This window comes from Protomyctophum parallelum (assembly GCF_964188405.1).
Source record: "Protomyctophum parallelum genome assembly, chromosome: 9".
Taxonomy (NCBI): domain Eukaryota; kingdom Metazoa; phylum Chordata; class Actinopteri; order Myctophiformes; family Myctophidae; genus Protomyctophum; species Protomyctophum parallelum.
Genome location: NC_139706.1, coordinates 24,374,344 through 24,394,638, shown reverse-complemented (window position 1 = coordinate 24,394,638; position 20,295 = coordinate 24,374,344). Strand labels below are relative to the sequence as shown.

Below are 20,295 nucleotides of genomic sequence, written 5' to 3'. Positions count from 1 at the left end.
ATAATAAATAATAATTATTCTTATATTATTAACTAGGTGAATTATGGCAATTATTTGGCCATTTCTTTTAAACAAGTTTCAAGGATAAATGTTATATTAACAATATGTTTTTCCTCAGTACCCCAATATGATAATGGCCCGGTCATTGTTTGCCAAAAGCAAGGGCCAAACAAGTCTGGTACAAATTACATGCCAGCAGTGTTTCAAATATACCAAGAAAGCAATTTAACACATCATTCTCCATTGTTGATATCATCTACACTGAGTGGCTTAATATTGATGACAGGGATCTCCAGACATCAGGGATTTGCACCCGTAATGATGTCATGTGATGTCTGCATGTGATGTTTGGGGTGACAAAACAACACAGTGACGGGAAATGCCCGATTCCATAGTTAACTGTGACCTTCATATTTCGATAAATATTATGTCTTGCTATACAGTAAGCATTCATGGAGTCTTTCTTAATAACATTCATAAAGTATTTCTTTTTTTACTAAGTTTGAATATAATAAGTAATTAAGTAACAACTGCTCGTAATTATGCTACCCATGTTTTATGAAAGGTTAAATGATTTTATAAACATCACAGTGCTTTCTGTAACCAATACACATTAGTTCTCAGAGAAGCAGCTGGAGATGTTTCTTTGGTGTGCATGGCAGGGGGCAGGCGGACATCTCTACTCTACCACAACGCTACTTTAGCCAGCATGAGATTGCCCATGAACCAGGCAGCCATAGCCTATACTGAGGCGCACCAACACAGATAAAATTAAATACTCGCCTAATGCTGCAGGGGTTCCATGTTTAACGTAATTCCAAAGTGTGTACTTTGTTTAAGTGACAGATGCACGGTTTTCATATCGTAATGTGAACTTTGGCTTAAAGGGATCTTTCACTTTCAAAAAAGCTTTTGGTCGTTTTATCGTCTCACTCGTCTCGTTTCACTCATTGTGAACACCCCAGACAGTTTTTAAGTTGCTTGATTCAGTATTTAGATATTTGATATTAATTTTAGCTGCCCTGCCCCCTTGCTATACAAACCCATTGTAACTTCTAACTCCATTTTAACCATGTTAGATTCATCAAAAGCACCATCCTTTATTCTGGTGACTGATATTGTCCTTCTAATACGTGAGGGGGCCGTGGTTTTTCATTCACTGTTTATTTTTAAATATTGTTTTGGAAGCCAAACTATGCTGCGGGACTAAAGACTCAAAACAATATTTAAAAGGCCAATGATCATGCACCTGCTCCATTATGATCACAATCAAGAAAGGACACAATCATGTGACCCTCCGGGAGTCCTGGGATGCAATACTGTACTCAGTACTGTACTCTATCGTTGTTGAAGTAAGACTCATAAAATGTCCCTGTGACCCATCTAAAAGACCCATTACATTGAAAACCTATTTACATCACTGAATCGGGCATTATTCTGTGGACCAATTCAACAAAATGCTCACTGAACTCCACCTACTGTAAACTTGAGCACAAGGACACAATCACTAAATATAGCCTTATGCTAGAGAAGTGACTCCTCTTCTCTGTGAGTAAGGATTGCAGTGCTCACCTGTACAGAGCCAAAGTCAACATTCTCGTAGTGGAAATGGGCACACTCGGCCAGCCTGGGAAAGTGACCTCGATGGAACGTCAGCCTGGAAATAAAGTGCAACAGCACCTCATCAGTATTCTACTGGCTAATATGTGGATGGAGAGAAGGCAGAGACATTCAGTTGGATTGAGTGAGAGAGAGAGAGAGAGAGAGAGAGAGAGATAAGTGGAAAGACAGCGGGAGAGTATATAGCAGGCTGAACATAATTTTATAGCTCTTGATTTTATTATCCTGTATTAGAGCCCTGGTTTACAGCCCATAATACAGTGTCATGATAACACCTACTTCTGGGACACTGACGAAGGCTTGGATAGCCGAAACGCGTAGGTCTGTCTTTTTAATGCTCTCTTTAAATAAATACTTTTTTTACTTGACTGTAGCAGAGTGCCTTGGACCTTTTTTGCATTCTCATTATCGAACCCTCACCAACGAGCACCTGTTTACAGTTCACAAGCGCACGGAACCACGGCAGCGCTTCTCTTCTTTCTATTCAACCTACTTCTCATGTTCAAGTACACTGTCATGGACAACACTTACTTCTTCATGTTCTTGACCTTCATACTGGCCGTGCTGACACAGGAGCGCAGGAGGGGCTCAGCTGGGGCCTCGTTGGCCTCATCACTCCTCATCTGCCAATCAAAGCAGACATCAATGGATTTCAGTTGATCACCAACGACTTCCTCTACTGATAAGCCATACAGTAGCTACGAGTCTACGACACTCAAAGGCAACTAAAGTATAGTGTAGCAGCAGTGTAGTAATCATGGCTAGCCTTAGCTAAATATACTGTACACGTCAATACTTCATGAGGACTCTCAACGCTTTTGTCTGAGAAAACTAAATATTTATTATGAGTATATATGTATGTCCACGTGTCTGTCTGGATAGACATACCATGGCAGTGGATGTCTCCTGTGGGTCTTTTTCTGTTGGACGATCTTCAGGTGAGGAATCGTCTTTGGCCAGGCTGGGAGATGGTGACGGAGCCCTGCAAGGATGGCAGGAAGAGAGCAAATGAAAGACAGTATTAATGTATACCCTTTCAAACAAGGCCTGTTAATTCCTTGACAAACACCAGAGGGTGCAAGCGAGAACGATACATTCACATGATATTGCTGTAGCTCTATCATGACATTGCACCAGTGGGGCTTGAAACAGATATTGTATTTGGGATTGTGAGCATTGTGGCCTTTGAATCCTTTGTTTTCAGGAGGTAATATTACAATAGAACAAACAAAACAAACAAAAACACACACAATAGCTATCTGCTGTTTCACATCAAATCATCATAGGACTAAATTCAGTAAACTACAACTAATCCTCAGGAAAGATATTTGTTTAGATTGACAAAAGGTAGAATCTTAAACCTGGGATCAAAGCAGTGCTATAGTGGCTTTTGTGTGCTTCGGTAAGCAAAGCTTTTCTATTGAGGCAGCCATGAGTGCAATTCATCCAAAAAGGGAGTGCTTCACAAAAGACTGAGCTGAAATGTGAGTCAATGTTTTTGGGGAGTGGAAAGAGGGAAAAGTCCATTCAGCTCAACTTTTATTGGCAACAAAAGGAGAGAGAAGCAGCCTTGTCATTTGTCATCCCATGTTGTCAGGCACTTATTCAGCCCTACAGAGATAAGGAGATAAGAACATCAGCGCCGACACACATAGTATGTGATCCACATTTGCAGATCTAATTGTGACTGGATTCTGTGCATCTAGCTGTTCTCATGAACACTTACTGTGACACAGGAGATGACTCCATTCAAGTCTAATTTAATTGACTGTAGCTCCAGAGAATGTTGGCTATTTATTCTTCTCCACTTTCTCTATATTCTCCGCTTTCCATCGGGACAGAACAGATCTTTTTACTGCCGCTAACCATGCACGTACATTATTGCAAAACGCTGACACACACACACACACACACACACACACACACACACACACACACACACACACACACACACACACCTGCGCTTCTGGAACACGTGACATACATGTACTACCTACACGTACTACCTACTGTACATAGATGTATGTGCACGGTTCGCAGTCAGCTGACATGACATCGGTAGAACAAAAACTCACCCCTCAAGGACGGCACCACTTCCTGTCTCTCCCTGGGGTCCTGAGGCAGCATTCTCAATCACCGCGGCAACCACACATCCAGCCTCCATGATGCTGCCTTACCGCAACAGCCCGCTGTCGAGAAAAAGACAGGGAGTGTGTGTGGGTTAGTGAGTGGGAGGGAGGGGGGGAGGGAGGGCTAGAAGGTGGGTGGAGATGAGTGGAGTGGAGAAAAGCACAGGAGAAAGACGAGTCCAACGTGATGAAGCCACCAGACGCAGCAAACACTCCCTCAAGGCTAGAATTCAGAGAGTCATCTTTGATGACATCATGCTATGTAAGCTAATACCGAGAGCTGCCCCAGTGATTATGTATGTGAGGATGATTTAAAGCGTTCATAACATCCACAACCTGGGGTGTTACAGTATATTTACATTTGGTACTACCTGGTAATGTTACAAATATGACAGGCATAACATATTCAACTTCTAATTGGGTTTTAACCCTATTTCATAATTTGGCGATTCAAAAATAGCCAATCTACTGTATAAACTCACAATGCATTGTGAGCTTGTATATTTGCTGTGAAAAAACAATGTTGTTTTTGCAGGTGAAGATTTTTGCCTATATTGACAAAATAAATAAATAAATGGGATGGGATGCGAGGGTGAAAGTTCATTCATCATTCATAGATAGATTCATAGATTCACCATTCATTCACCATTCATAGATTAATTCGAATCATTCATCAATAGATAAATAAGATAGTAGAAACTACTACTACTACTACTGTACATCCTCAGAGGTTTTATTGTTGTTATGACAGCCCCTGTAGTACATCATCAGAGGGACCTCGGATCATCATCACTACAAAGTTCTATGTGTACTGTAAACAAAGGGAAGGAATGCCCTGATAGAGCGAAACCAGACTTGCACTCCTGCATCGTTCCCGTCGACTTGCATGTGGATGCATTGATAAGAATGAAGTTGGCCTTCTGGCTTCTCCGCTAAGCACCTAGTTCCCACAATAACCACCGTTGATCAGCACAGAGATAAAACCTAATGAACACTATATCCCTCACTCGTCAAGTTTGGAGTGAGGGATAGATTTGTTTCGCTGTATAGTAGCATTTCTCTACCAGTACAACGCGGGAGGTGTTGTACCACCCTCTGGACCTTCGCCACGCTGACTGGCTTCCACAAAGCCTGCTGACTCAGCAGAATGTGACCAGGCAAACACACAGTCCAAAAGACTCTACTACACACACATCTCATCTTTCCTCTCCAATGGACTCCGTAACCTCACTGTGTATGAATGAATTAGTAGTGAAAAGAGTGGATTAAGTTAATAGCTTTGACAGAAATTGCTTCAAAACACATTTTTCTGGTTGTCACTAGTCACTAGTCACTAGTCCTTCAATATACATTAACACAAGTGTGTCAATGATGCCTGTATCTAAAATTACAAACTTCCATTTCATCGTATGAAATGGAATGATAAATGGCAATACTGTAGTATGTAGTGTGTAGTATTGAGTTCATTGCTTGCTTGGTATAACAACAAAAAAGAAACCATGCTGACAGCACAGTTGCAATGTTTTGACTACATTATACAAAATGGAGCCAATAGCGGTTATATTCATTCCATGACACAGCACAATGACTGACAATGTCCTTGATGACTATACTGAATGATTCCTTTCAAATACAGGTCTCATAACCTGTGCTTCAGACAGAGTGCAGCTCGTAGCCATGGATTCCTTCAGTTGCTGCCTTCCTGGTCAAACAGTTTGCTTTTGTTTTCCACCTGAAAGAAAAGACCCTGCAGGAGGAGCTTAGAGCAACAGAGAACAATATACAAAGAGATGTGGAGTGTCCTTAGCATCTCATGATGTTATTGAAACCAACTGGGAAAATAAATATTATTTTGAAAATATGGGATAATCTTTTGAAGTTTTAAAAGAAGATAAGTTGGGGAGAAATTGTTACCATAACGATAACATGTTATGTGAAAAGCCTATCATAAGGAGTCGGACATATTGAAGAAAGAAACAGTAATGTAGGTAATAAGTATTCACTCTTCACTGACAGTTCATTGAATGTCTGATGAGGTCTGAACAGTCTGATGATACTTCAGCGCTGCCTACGGAAGTAACGCAGGCGTGACGGTAAAGCACACCCTCTTGTGTAATATTGCTAAATTTGCTGCCAGTACTGCACAGAATGCCCATCATACAGCCTGGCCCTACATTGGCGGTGGCATCACTGGCCCTGTGCACCCGTACACCTGTCTGTGATAGCTGCCTCCTGCCTGCCAAGTCACGGCGCTTCAACCCTTCCACTCTCAGCTCCTAACAGTACACACTTCCTCCTTCTCCAACTCACTTCTGGCTGTTTTGTAGGGCTCTTGCTTAGTGGCCTCACCCAACCCAGGTGCAGGTCTTCATTACTCAGTCAGGTTGTGCCAGTCAGTGGAAAGATAAATATATGAATACATGCAACTCAACACAGAAAAAGACCCACAGGAGACATCCATACTCATAATAAATATTTAAATTTCTCAGACAAGCGTTGAGAGTCCTCATGAAGTATTGACGTGTACAGTACATAAATAAATCACAGCAGTATCACTCAGGAAAACAACAATATCACTTAAAAACATGAAAAATATACAAAACACACAAAGTCACATAATGAATAAAAAACAAACCAAAACACATCGGTTCGGCTCCGTTTTGATGTTAAAAAGTGAAAGCTCTATATTCTGATAGCAATCATCTCAGAGGCAGGACAGGTTACAGGAGGAAAGGAGGCACTTGAGCAACTCCAGTGCAATTATCAATACAATACAATAAGGGCTTAAGCTGTCTGAGTTGCTCCAGTGCCTCCTTTCCTCCAGTAATCATTGAGTGTTTGATCAGTAACAGGGGTCTCCCATCTCTCCAGCTCTTTAGTAAACAGAAAATATCAGAATATAGAGCTTTTAACAAAAATAATAAATGGAATCACTTCGTTGCACACCATTTAATGTATGTACTTTAGTACTATGTACTAAATCATAATGAATTGAAAATTGGCAGGAAGCCACCATTTTGGTGAACCTGGTCTGAAACAAATGTTTAGCATCGGCCAACAATTTCACAGTTGATTTCTAATCAACAATGACTTTTGTTTTACTACACTGTCAGAGTTTAAGCCAAGGCATTAGGTAATCCCTCTTAGATGACACCTTACATCATCAGTTTAAGCATGAAAGAGAAGGGGGAAGTTGGGGAAGCCTGAGTTATACTGTGCCATACGATGGTGTCGCTTGTATTAACTTGAAACTCTGTTCTTGTCCGCAATGTCAGCAATGTCAGCAAGTGACACTGGTGTGCGACATTATAAACTAGCTTCACTATGATAGTTAAATTGAGCACTTTAATGATGGGGTACCAATTTTGGGGACGTCTGCATGTGAAAGAAATTAAAGAATTGAACAAATTAAGATTTTTCTTAAATAATTTAGAATCTTTGGTGGGTTAAGTGGTTAAACTGGTTAAGTGACAGCAGGGCTCTGACATCATAAGGCATCTAGCACTGACGTCTGATGGCCTAAATGGTATTCTGGGAAAACTAGGGCATCCTATACAATCTTGTATGAATGTGAAGAGAAGAGGGAGCTGCAGCCAGACACATTTACTTACTCCAGCAGGTTTTCTGCACAGCACATACAGAGGCAAGAGATTAATACCCCACTCATCCGCTATGAGAGTTTGTGGGACGTTGGGGAAGGAGAAAGGGTGCAAGAATTGCTGTGTAATGGCTGTCATCTATCCCGCTGTAGCAGCAGCCAGAACGCTCGCCTCAAAACACCCTTGCCCTCATTTTTTCCACCAACCGCTCTGTGGGGCGGGTCTTGTATTCTTGTAGTTGTTTTACTGAGGATAAGGTTAGAAATAAGTTTAGGGTTAGGCATGGTTTTACTGAGGTTATGTTTAGGAATACCAGGTAGAGACTGTTCAGAGTTCGCCAGAATTGCACCCAGGGTGACTGTGTTTTGAGGCGAGCGTGGGGCAGCATGCACGCATAGGCACAAACGCACGCACGCACGCACGCACGCACGCACGCACGCACGCACGCACGCACGCACGCACGCACGCACGCACGCACGCACGCACGCACGCACACACACACACACACACACACACACACACACACACACTAACGCAGAAGCCATTGCTGCAATGTTAGTTCCATGATCATGTTCTTGTTCTGAGTCCTGGAATGCAGTCAATAAGAGCCAGAGACGCAGTGGAGAAAGGCCTGCGGTTGCTATGGAAACCTGGTGGGTCCATGGTGACTTGAAGCTGCTCCAGAAGGAGGATGAGTAGCAAGAAGACAGAATGAAAACCTTGCAACCTTTGACTCATCATCAGAGCATCTGCCTTAGGCTGTGGCTTAGGGCTGGCATCGCTCATGTGAAAACACCTGTGTACTTTTATGTAATGCCAGACACTAGGCTACACTGGTTATATAAATAATGTACTGGAGAACTGGAGATTTATGTAAGCTTTCACACTGCTTACTACTATCAGGGAGAACTATATAATCCCATAATCTGCTTGAAATCGACCAAAGAGAGATTAAGTTCATCTTTATCTGACCATTGATTTCTCTTCACTTCTCAGTGAAGATGAAGACAAACATCCATCAGTTGTTCATGCCTCAAACTGCCCAGGTGGGCTGTGTTTATTTTAATGATCAATCAATCGATTGTGTTCCGGCTTGTATCAATGGAACTAACATAGTATACTTAATTTGAGATCCTATTTATCTGTATCAGAAAACATATTATCACTGCCCACCAGTGGGCCCTGGCCCACAGACTGGGGATCACCGCCCTAAACACTTGCCTATCAGGTTCCAACGTCCCATCTTTTGCATGTGCACTCAACAAGCAGTTCTAGTTATTATAGGGATGTCACATCCTTAATTTGATTAATAATAATAATAACCCTAACCTTTTGCTGTTTGGCAGTGGCAACTAATCTAGATATTGGCTTATGGAAAGTGTCATTCTATTGTGAAAATACATGCTTTTTCTCCAAACACAAACCTGTCAGTTTACATAATTATGTGCAATACACACCCTTTTTTCGTCGTCATCTTCTTTTTTTTCTTCTTTTTTTAGGGCCCATCCTATACACAGGTTTGTCTTTAGTTCAATGTTTGTTCTGTAAACGCCATTGACAATTGAGGGAAAATGTACGTTTATGTTTGTCTTGGCACTGTTTGTTTTACATCACCAAATCAACATGAGTTAGACTTTAATATATTAGCACCCCTCACTTCACATTGGTGTGATTTTTTTTTATGAATTGATTGCATAGGGCCTAAATGGAAACAAGACAAGGACTTTTTTTTGGTGCTATCCATTATTCCAAAAATAATAATAGATTCCTATAGCCATATATAGAACACAAATTGACCAAGATTCTGAATAGGCTTAACCTCCACTGGACAGCCTTCCTGGCAAAAACACATAACATCATCACAGGGTAAATTTAAATTACCCTAAAACTAGTGCAATTTGAAAAAGATCATCTGAATCTGTTCTGTATCATCTTCTCACCCTGCAGGCCTGATAGACCACTCACTGTGTTGCAGCAGAGGCACAATATTATTCTTCCTTTCAACTTGAGTGTTGGTTGTTTGTGCTTCATGCCTATTGCCTAATACCAAGCCCTTCACCCTTCAACTTTTGTCAAATATGCACCAAAAACCTCCAACTCACATTCATGCTAACTTAAGGGCTTCAAGGCTTGAAGCTTTAGCCTACCTTTAACTATGGTTCTCAAAGTAGGGTCCGGGGACCCCCAGGGGCCATTGGGGTGGCCCGGGGGGGCCACCAAAATGAACAAGGCCCTGGTCCGTAACTCCAAGAGTATGACCTATTCCACATAGGTAACAGGTACGGTCGCCCCACTACTCTATACCTAGCTGTAAATAACATCAGAGTTAACGAAAATAATGCCGTAGTAGTCCACTTGCCAGAATGTGAACCCAGGCATGTTGAGTAGGCCTACAACACCAACGTTTTATGTTAGAAATGTTGAAAACACTCCTTGGGCTAAATACGGCCAGCCACTTGCCCACATTTGCTGAGCTTACATCATCACATCAGTGATGACGGCAATGGCCATATTTAGCCGCAATGACTGTTTTTTTTGCTAAACTAATGGAATGGATTCAGCATCATGAAAACCCCATTGTTTGACATGCTACAAAATATTTTTCCTTCTATAGGTTGTTAATGGTATGGTCACATTTTATGCCAATTATGAAAATTGCTCAACATAATATGCAATAATGCAAGTTAACATTTGGCTGTTTCTACGTGCTGGGGACCCATGCTCAACATTTCTAACATAAAACCTTGGTGTACTCAACATGTCCGGGTTCACAATGAGGCTCTATGGGCTGGCAAGTAGACTATAGTCTAGTATTGACCATATCCTGGCTATACGCGCCTACGCCGCTATATTGTACTTCCTTTGACTGCTTTTTCCCCCGTCTACTCTACACCAAATTTCATTGGCAAAAAATAGGCAATCTGCAAATCCAACAGCAACGCAGCGGCATACATGTCGTGTGAGCTTGTAGATCGGCTATTTTTGGTTCGTTCCGATGTTCCACCAAATTTGGATGCTGCTGGGGTTCACCGTTCAAGATATTTTACACTGTAGACTAGTAGGCCTGGGAGGCTGGGTTCCCAACTTGAGATAATCATATGAGGACCATCCCGAATCCGATGCATATCTGGGGACTGGGAGGGGGGGGTCCTTATGTCTCCTTGAGATTAATAAATTGAAAATTAAAACCTACCTGTAACTGTTCCAACAGCTCGCTGCTCCAGCAGAACTCTGTTGCGTCTTGACAGCTTCTCTTAACACTGCGATTCTTCTGCATTACACTCCGACCACATAGCGACTGTCTCCGGCAGATCACCTTGACAGCAGGTCATCATTGTCAAAGGTAGGACATTCATTCGATCCAAATTGTAGTTCTACTGTAACTATACTGTAGCCTACGAATGTACTGTACAACAACCATATCATATCGTCACCACCACCGGTTCGATCCTGTGGTAGAGTAGAGTGAGTCCGTTCCGTTCTCGTCTCTGAGAAGAATCTGCCTGCACTCGACCATGACGAGCGCGCGCAGCAGTGGCGTGTCCGCGCACATGTTTGTGTGGTCCATTAAAAAAATCACTAAAATGAAATCTTTCTGAATTGTTATTATTATTATTATTATTATTATTATTATTATTATTATTATTATTATTATTATTATTATTATTATTATTATTATTATTATATTTTGCTGTGTAGCCTATAGTTTGTAGGCTACGTGAAGGTAATGTTATAGGACCATTAAATTAGCCAATGACCTATTCCAATAAACTACAGGTTCAAACAGACCAACTTCACTTCAGAGTGCAGATGCATGTAGAATGCAGATAGTTGTTCATTTGTTTGCAAGCCTGAGAGGAGGAATTTGAACAAGAGTACAAAGGTCGATCATCTTGAAGGACCTCAGTTGTGTGTGTGTGTGTGTGCGTGTGCGTGTGTGTTTGTGGTCTGCATGGTCAAGTAGTCTGCATTATACTTGTAAGGGTTACAATCTCTGACAGAAAATATATAATGCTGTTTTATATACCGTAGTCTAGTAGTTATATAATGCTGTTTTATAGTAGGCCTAGTTATTATGGATTTATGTATTTTTGGTCACTCATGTGGTTTTCAGAGTATGAATATGAGTATTTTTATGTATACATACAGTAGCCTACTAACAGGGAGATCATGATGACATGGATGGTTGTGAAAATGTATACTGTACTTCAGAGACAAAGAAAGTAGATTACCAGCTTGCTATATCAGTAGGCTACATAAAAACATGAAAATCCCCGAACTGATTCTATCGCTCTTCTTCACTCATAGCCCAACACTAACTGATTCTATCGCTCTTCTTCACTCATAGAACTGATTCTATCGCTCTTCTTCACTCATAGAACTGATTCTATCGCTCTTCTTCACTCATAGCCCAACACTTACACCTTGTGTCCAGCTGTTGAACTACACCTCAGAGCATAATTATGTTGATCTGAAAACAGGAGAAAAAAACAAAAATTAAAAAACCCAAACAGGCTAACATCTTTTCATTTATTTTATTATATCAAAATACAAAAATTTGAGAGGAAAATTTCGAATGGGACTAAGCATTTGAAATGATATGGCGACATGAATACAACACTGCTTTCATATTCTCACAGACATGCCGATAGATAGATCATACTGTCCATCATGCGCTAGGCCTATTTCTACATCATTATGGGCCACCGGAAAGCCTATGCATTTCCCTATACATTGTTATGCCATTTATCTAGAGCTGTGGACTGCAGTCACAAAGCCTCTATTCCCCACAAGCCTACAGTTGCCATTAGGCTAGAATGATTCCCTCCCCCCCCCCCCCCTTTCCCCTTTATTATTATGTTGCTCAGTGTCTATTTCTTTTGAAGAACAAAGTTCCATGGCAGTTGAACATGAGGAGTGAGTAACAAATGATCTGACAATACAGAGTTCCCTGGACAGCAGTGGCAAACGAGAAAACCAATACAAGTTTTTATACATAAGGCTTTGGTACAGCACCATACAGCATGAGTTAATTGCTCACAAAAAAAAGTGAAGCCAACTACCTGATGTAATGACACAACAGAATGTCAAACCCTGAAAAGAACTAAAATAAATAAACAAAATGACTAACAAATAAAAACCATCAGGTCATTATGAAACAGACAAAAGTATAAGAAGTGTTATGTTTTTGTTTCGAAATATTTACATATGAACATTTTTGATACATATTTAAATTGAAAGAACATTATGGAAACAGATTGTACAGAAAAACAACATAGAATACAGAATGTAAACATGTGATGTACAGCACAGATTTCAATGGATGAAAACGACATGAAATGTAGTAAATTTTCTTCCTTTAAGCACTACTTAGTTTGCTTGAGTATGAGCATATGCTAAAACAGTCAACAATGTAGTGCTTATTGTAGCCTACAAGAATAATACATTCTAGTTTATCAGTGCTGGTACACATGAAAAAACTGAGAATATAGAAAATACTACATGTTCTATTTTCTGTCCAATAACAACCAGTTTGGATGTCCATGAATGATTGCTAAATAGGCATTTTGTATTGTCTCTACATGCAAGATTAATACAATAAAATAAAATTGGCTCTAAGTATTATCCTACCAGCACCTAATGATGCACTAAAAGCTGTAAGCAGAGAAATTGGAAAAAACAAAAATTCTTCTAACAGTACCTCCAACGCAGCCCTCTTAAACAATGTACATGTTTTTGTTCCTCCTACGTGGAAAAAGCATGTATGAGTCATAACTTTCCCAATAGCTTCACTAGGAGAACCAGCATAAATACAAATGTGGTCTGATGAATATTCCATGGCTAAACTGTACAGTACCAGTATGAGTCTTATTGTCAAAGGTTGTGAAATAATGCAAGAAGCCCCTGCAGTGGTGTGCTTGAAACAGTTCATGTCAACCTAAGTTTTTAAACCTTGTATGATAGTGTGTAGAAATGCCCTCATGACCTGACCATGCTCTCAGATTCCCTCTCGTGCCTTTTTAGGTATCTACTGCTACTCCAAATCAGGTTGATGGTGACAATGTATAGTTTCTCCCTCCTCTTGGTTAATATTATCAATATCAACACAATTATAATTTGAAGAGGGTACCTTGGAAGCACAGACAAGACATACACACTAAATAAATAGGTCATCTTGAGCTAATTTGAACATCACTCAAGTCTATGATTTGAGTTTATACAAATACTTTCCATGTTCAGCATGGTTTATCACTGTAATTACACCATGATACTGCAATGATAAGGACTTATATTGTATAACGGAGCTAGTTTAGTTATTCAAACACAGAGGACTGAAGAGTTGCTTGAGGCAAAGACCTCTATTCTACAGCACCACAAGGATTACCATAGCACCAAGTTGTAATGTACAAAGAAAGCACCTATGCCCTAACACACTGTTTTTCATACCAAACTAATGTAAACACAATTTCTCCAACGGCACATTGTACATGACCATGATGTCTGCAACTCTTAGAACGTTTTCCTTCAGTAAATTTGCTTTGGACATCTGAAGGCAAGTGATCTTGAGTGAATCTAGTAGGCCTACAGTGTGTGCTCATGAAAGGGGAAAATGCATTTTGAATTCTTTGTCCCAGAAAGGTTATAGGGGCAACACATTTCCGCATCTAAAGCTTTTCGAATTGGCATTCACATACTATACATCAGAGAAAATACTACTCAACTTGTGCGGCCAACGGGCTATGGCAATAATACATTGTACGGTACTAACATTTAGGTTTCTTTTCTTTTAAGATAAAATAATGTTTGCTGAAGTATGACAAATGAGGCACCTTAAAATGTTTTATAAACACTGTCCACTTAAAGCCATACTGTAAGCAAATACTTTTTTATATATATAATCTAATTTTTCCTTTGAATCCTATCATCTTTTCATACATCCTTATACACAGAACATTTTCCTGTAAAACATGGTTTGATTCATCTTTACAAATACAATACACACCATGTACAGTACATAACAAATATAAATTTTTCGCCCCATATCTTACATGAAACCAATTCTTACAGTAGAATATGCACTTCAATGTATCAATTTCAAACAACTCGATTTTCAGGCAATCATCACTTTCTCACTTGTCAAGACTTTTTGAGACTTCAGTGTAAGCAGATACAGGATCAATTGATTCATGTGGATACTTACTGATTACTGACATGTGATTTGCTAGTGGCAGGCAAAACTAAATTGAATCTAGCTTCTAATGACTGATAGAAGGGGGAAAAAAGTGATTGTTGCCATTCGAATGACGGGAGCAGAATTAAAACCTGTGTGGTATTACTATATCCTCTTGCCAAATTATACAGGAATAACTAAAGAATAAATAAATGCTTGGACTTGTTATGTCGGGGCATTTTACCAATACAGCTGCACTATAAACAATATGGGTCAGGTCATTCATTGTACTGTGACATTGGGACATTCATTTCCTGTACAGCAAAAACATACATTCAATATCGGTTAGTGTTGAAAATTAACAAACGTACAGAGAAATAGCTAGCAAGTAATATACAATTGTTAAGAGAGAGATAAACAGTCAGGATGGCCACAATTTGAATATTATCTGCAGCCTGTAATTGCAGAACTGCACCCAGGCAACAGCTGTGAACTTTTCCTCAACTTTGCAAAGCAACAGCAATCCTCTTCAGTTCTAACAAGTGTTTTGAAACATGAACATCTGTGCCAACTGTTTCTATCGGCATGAGAACTACAGTACAGTGTGTATGCACTTTTCAAATGACACTATACACATGGTTTATTTGTGTTCTAAAATCCAGAGCTTCAGCATTATATTTTGAAACCCAGTTTGAAACCTCACTAATTGTTATCATATTCTGTTCTATAACTGGAATATACACAATAGGTACAAATAAGTACCCATTTAAAATATAAAAAAGAATCCAGGCCAGGGTAATGCATCTTCTGTAGCATTTTCTCGGGTGTCCTTGGCAGAGGCCATACATCGTGGAGTCGCTCACTCCCAAAACAGACATGTGAGAAGGCGAATAAAAAGGCAGTTGATTCTTATGTAAAAAATAACAATCCAAAAAAAGAAGAAAAGAAAAAAAATAAAACAATAGAGAAAAAGGCAAAAAGGCACCTAGATGTGTGCCTCATTTCACAAATTATTTCATATTAATGAAATACTACAATACACATCACAATTCATCACCCTGTTCCAACCCTTCCAGTTCAAGCCCCTTTGAGCAGGCGACTCCCACTTTTAGTTTGATGTGATTGAAGCCTATGGTCTAATAATCCATAAGAAAATGCCATGATGACAGTATCAAATACACCACCATCAAGCACTAACAATTAAGACATTGTGTCTTGTAATGGTCTGGATTATGAGCATTACAGCATGGTTTGTATTGAAAATAATAATAATAATCAAAATCAAACATAATACACCAGTTAATTTGAGCATAAAAAGCTTCAAAATCATATAAAGGTTAGGCCATATTATTTTGTTTCATGAGTGCGGTGTGTGATATTAAACCTTTTTATCCATACATTTTATATGTAAAAAGGTACCGGTAAGTACGTACAGTATACCACAAGAATTACAGCAACTCTGCGTTTACTCTGAGGTATATTTGGTGATAAGAACCCTGTGTTAGATACTGACGCTATTTGTATTGTAGGAAAGGTAGAGTCATGTCCTAGTCCAGAAACGCACCAGGTTTAACAGTACACTGTGTCACTGAAACACCTAAATATATGGATCTCTCAATGATCAGTGAAGGATCTCTCAATGATCAGTGAAAGGTTTTACCTTGATGAACTATTCAACCCATGTATTCTTTTTCTTTTATTACTGTAGGATTTAATCCCTTTTACTATTTTATGTACATTCTATATTTTCAGAGCTAAGTTTATTTTTTAGATGAGATTCCTCAGAGAGAACTAGTGTGGTGATAACTCAGGGGAAAAAAAGCCATTGTTCTAGCTTTCAAATGTTTAGAAAAAAAGGTTTTTTCGAGCCCCTGGAGTACTTCATGTGACGGCTCCCACTGCAACACACAGGGGAAGACCTAGAGATGAAGAGTCGAGTAGTATCTTGATAGGGAGATCGGGGGTGGTTGTCGGTGTACTCGAGTCCCATGGCTTGGCCTGTCATTCGACAGTGGTGGGCATACAGGTCAGCGTAGAGTCCCATAGTTTGGTCCATCGGAGTCTGTGCTGGCCAGGATGCCCGTCTGGTCCTCCTCAGACCGTCTGCGGTGCAGGAAGGAGGTCAAATAAAGATATGGGTTTTTTCTCTTCTGCCGTTTTTTCTTCCTCTGGAAGTGGAGATCCTTTCTCTCCAGGCTTGTCTGAGATTGCTGCCGGGTCTGAGAGGGAGACACACCTGTGATGGAGACAGAGGCAGAGGGTCATCAGTGAAGTCGTAATAATAGTCATCTTCATAGCACCTTTTGAAAACGGAGTTACAAAGCACATTATATAAACAATGAGGTTAAAACCAAGCTGTAGGTTTTGATGAGCATAATTAAGATGAGCAGCGAGCACAGTACAATGCTGTAAAGCAGTATCATAATGAGTTGAAATACAGCGTGTACTGTACACTGTATGTATTTATATACAGTACATATCTACAATACACATATCGTTGCTGTCGGGAGGAAATCACCTACTGTAATTCCAATTTTGAGGGGTTTTGCATAAATCAATGCTATTGAACACCCTTTACGTCTGTGTGTTGGTTAAAACAATATTGAACCAATGAAAAGTAGTAACAAGCGCTACGGACAAAACCTCTTAACTGAGTCCATTGGACCCTCAAACTGTCTGCTAAAGCAGCTAACTCCACCACCTCATGCAAGTAATTGGCAATATATAATGTCACAGTACCAACTTTGATGAGCAAGTATTGCTTTGTTTTTAAAATATATGGTCATCTTCATTTCCTGAAAAAAATGTTTTTTTTCATTTTCTAAAAAATGAATATTTTGGAGTTACGTGGTTTCTTCCCGACAGCAGAGATATGCACATCCTTACACGTCTGCATCATACAGTATGTGCTGTACATACACCAGTAAGATGCCCTGAGGGCGACAAGCATCCGCCTGGGTGACAGCAGACGGCTGCCGCTTTGGCATGGCGGGGGTCACATCAACATAATGGAATGAATTCTATACTGGCCATATATGGAGCGTCTCTTGAGTGTACTAGGTTTGATGAGGTCAGATCACCATATGGAATGTCAGAACAGGTCAGCTCCATATATGGAGATCTAAAAGTTTGAGGTTTGAGGTCAGATGTAGAGTTGCTGGCCGGCTCCATATATGCAGATCTAGGTGATGATCCAGTCTTCTCCATGTATGGCTATTTGATGAGGTCAGTGTTCTTCAAATGTGGAGACGGCCATGTATGGTGGTGTGACGTGTCACGAGGTGTGATGTCACGAGGCGTGACCATATATGGAGGTGTGATGTCACGAGGTGTGACCATATATGGAGGTGTGATGTCACAAGGCGTGACCATATATGGAGGCAGGATGTCACGAGGCATGACCATATATGGAGGTGTGACCGACCGTCCGACCAACTGTTGGGAAATGCAGGTGTTCATAGTAAACTGCGACCTACAGTTGCAATTACAGCATAACAATGATGATAGCAACTAATAATAATAATAATGATAACAATAATAAGTACTTAAGTAATTATTTAAGGGAATAACAGAACAATGGACCACCTACACGTCTGTGGTTAATATAATGTCACCTGTTCTCCTCCTGGAGGTTGAATTGTTATTGGTGTTGCCAGCCACTCCCTTGGCTTTAGTAATACAGTGGTGTAGCAGTGCTTGTAAACTCTCAGACCCGGCAGGATGACTCGACGCTCCTAGAGGCTCCCTGTGGACAAGAGGAAAGACACGCAATGCACAGTGGTTTGTGTTTCGTCGGCCAGCAGGCAGCGCTATCTTCCCAAGGTGAAAAGCCAAAATGGCACACTTTGATTCCAACAGGCCCTATCATGATTTAAAGAGCTCTGGTGCTTATAATAATCTGTTTAGCTAAAATTAATTCTCATCTCTGCCGGCATTAATGAACAATACGTTTGAGAAAGAAAAAAGAAAGATTGAGAGAAAGAAAGAAAGAAAAGAAGAATGACGAATGGCTGACTGAATGAATGAATGATTAGTTGATTGTATCATACTGTATGATATCATTGGCTTTTAGTCAATTTCTGCTTAAAATCTGAATGAAAGCCCCAATCCAGGATTTATTACGTTACGTCAGTCACAGACACCCGCCAGGACGGATTGAAATGATTCCCTGGACTTCCCACCATAACTTAAAATCTGTCTCATTGTGTAGTATTTAGTTACACTTTTGAAACTCATGGTATGCAGATACATACAGTAATGTCAGTATAAAAAAACCCATCAGTACATTTGACTCATATTCTGGATTGGGACTTAAGCAGTGAAAATATTGGACCTTTCTGTATAAAACCCATGAAATGAAAATCAGCTAAATCACTGTTTGCATAACAGCGTCATTTCATCAACCAGTTTCTTTGCTGTTTATTTATTTTTATATATAATATGGATGTATGGTCCTTCTTCAAAATGGGAAACAGACAGGATTCTCTTTTTTAATCCCTGTAAGAGGTATTTTCATTTTACGAGTGCCACATATTAAACATAATCACCCGCTGTTGTTTTTTTATTGTTTAGTTAACATATGTAAAATAGTGATTAATCAGTCTATCATACATCAAATCACAATGACTTCATGAACAGAATATGTTTAAAAAAAACGTTTTTTTGTTTTTGTTTTTTTACCTCATACCGAATTCTGGTTTTGTTGTCCATCTCTCATAGAAAGATGCATGTAAGTACTAATATCCAAAAACAACCTCACAAATGCTAAACGTGGAGGTTCATGAGGTTCAAATGTTAGCTCAATGTCTTTGCCTTTCAAAAGATCAAATACACCAGCTGACAAAACCTGACTTAGTGATACATTAAGTCAGGTTGTCGTGCCAAACATGTATTGTTTCAAAAGGCATAGGAACACAAAGCTCTAGAGAGGCTGTCCATCATTTGCCACTGTGGAGAGAGAAATTGAAAGCCATTAGCAGAGAGGGGAGACAAATCTGAGCATGTTCAACAGTCCTGGACAGATGCAGCACACATTTTCCATTATCATCACTACTGTGTGCAGTGGCCACAGTGTGTTGAATAAATTACAATTTCCATAAACATGAACACTGTACAGCACACTTCCATAAACATGAACACTGCGTACAGAGGCTTCACCATGCTGACGGGAGGAGATGGCAGGAAGAGGAAATGGCCGTTAAAGAACAGTCACATGACAGGAAGAGGAAATGGCCATTAAAAACAGTCACATGACAGAAAACGAAAGCACTTAGGACAACAAATGTGACAGAGAATTTAGTCTGAGTATTATTGTTATTTGTTTGGTCATAGAGATAGATTTAGAGAATGCATGCATGGCATTTTGCACATGAAACAAAACTTTAAAGGGGAATACTCCAGTCTATCGGCAATGTGGGTCCTCTATTGATTCAAGGCTTTTGTGCAGGGAAACTTATGCCTGTGTTCCGCAATCAAATAGGATCAAATGGTACACCACAGTCCAAAACCTCCTCCTTGAATGGTTCACAAGACTTTTTGACTGTAGCCTACACTACAGCAGGCTCATTGTCCCATGGAACTGTATTGAGAATGCATCCTGCAGTCATTACCATTAGCTATACTTAACTTGAATCCAGTACAGAGGCACAACCCAAGCGATTCCCCTTTAAAGGAGAGAGTGATTAGATCCCTCCCCCTGCTGACCCCTCCCCTCTCAGACATGGGTCCGACCCTTACCTATTGCGGCGTGGGGGACCGGGTCACAACAACGCTGCCC

General features: G+C 40.1%; 2 protein-coding genes across 2 annotated transcripts in view; both read right to left on the bottom strand.

The window, feature by feature from the left end:
• arhgap32a (Rho GTPase activating protein 32a) overlaps positions 1–10,795 on the bottom strand; it is a 29,659-nt gene extending 18,864 nt beyond the window's left edge. The window contains exons 1-5 of the mRNA XM_083773069.1: positions 10,542–10,795; positions 3,696–3,809; positions 2,509–2,602; positions 2,152–2,243; positions 1,573–1,657 (exon numbers count right to left, since the gene is read on the bottom strand). Coding sequence (XP_083629195.1) covers positions 1,573–1,657; positions 2,152–2,243; positions 2,509–2,602; positions 3,696–3,784 — 360 coding nt within the window. The 5' untranslated portion in view covers positions 3,785–3,809; positions 10,542–10,795. The remainder of the gene's footprint in view (positions 1–1,572; positions 1,658–2,151; positions 2,244–2,508; positions 2,603–3,695; positions 3,810–10,541) is intronic.
• A 1,341-nt stretch (positions 10,796–12,136) lies between these two features.
• Positions 12,137–20,295, bottom strand: part of igsf9ba (immunoglobulin superfamily, member 9Ba) — a 64,621-nt gene continuing 56,462 nt past the window's right edge. The window contains exons 20-21 of the mRNA XM_083773054.1: positions 18,134–18,264; positions 12,137–16,755 (exon numbers count right to left, since the gene is read on the bottom strand). Coding sequence (XP_083629180.1) covers positions 16,547–16,755; positions 18,134–18,264 — 340 coding nt within the window. The 3' untranslated portion in view covers positions 12,137–16,546. The remainder of the gene's footprint in view (positions 16,756–18,133; positions 18,265–20,295) is intronic.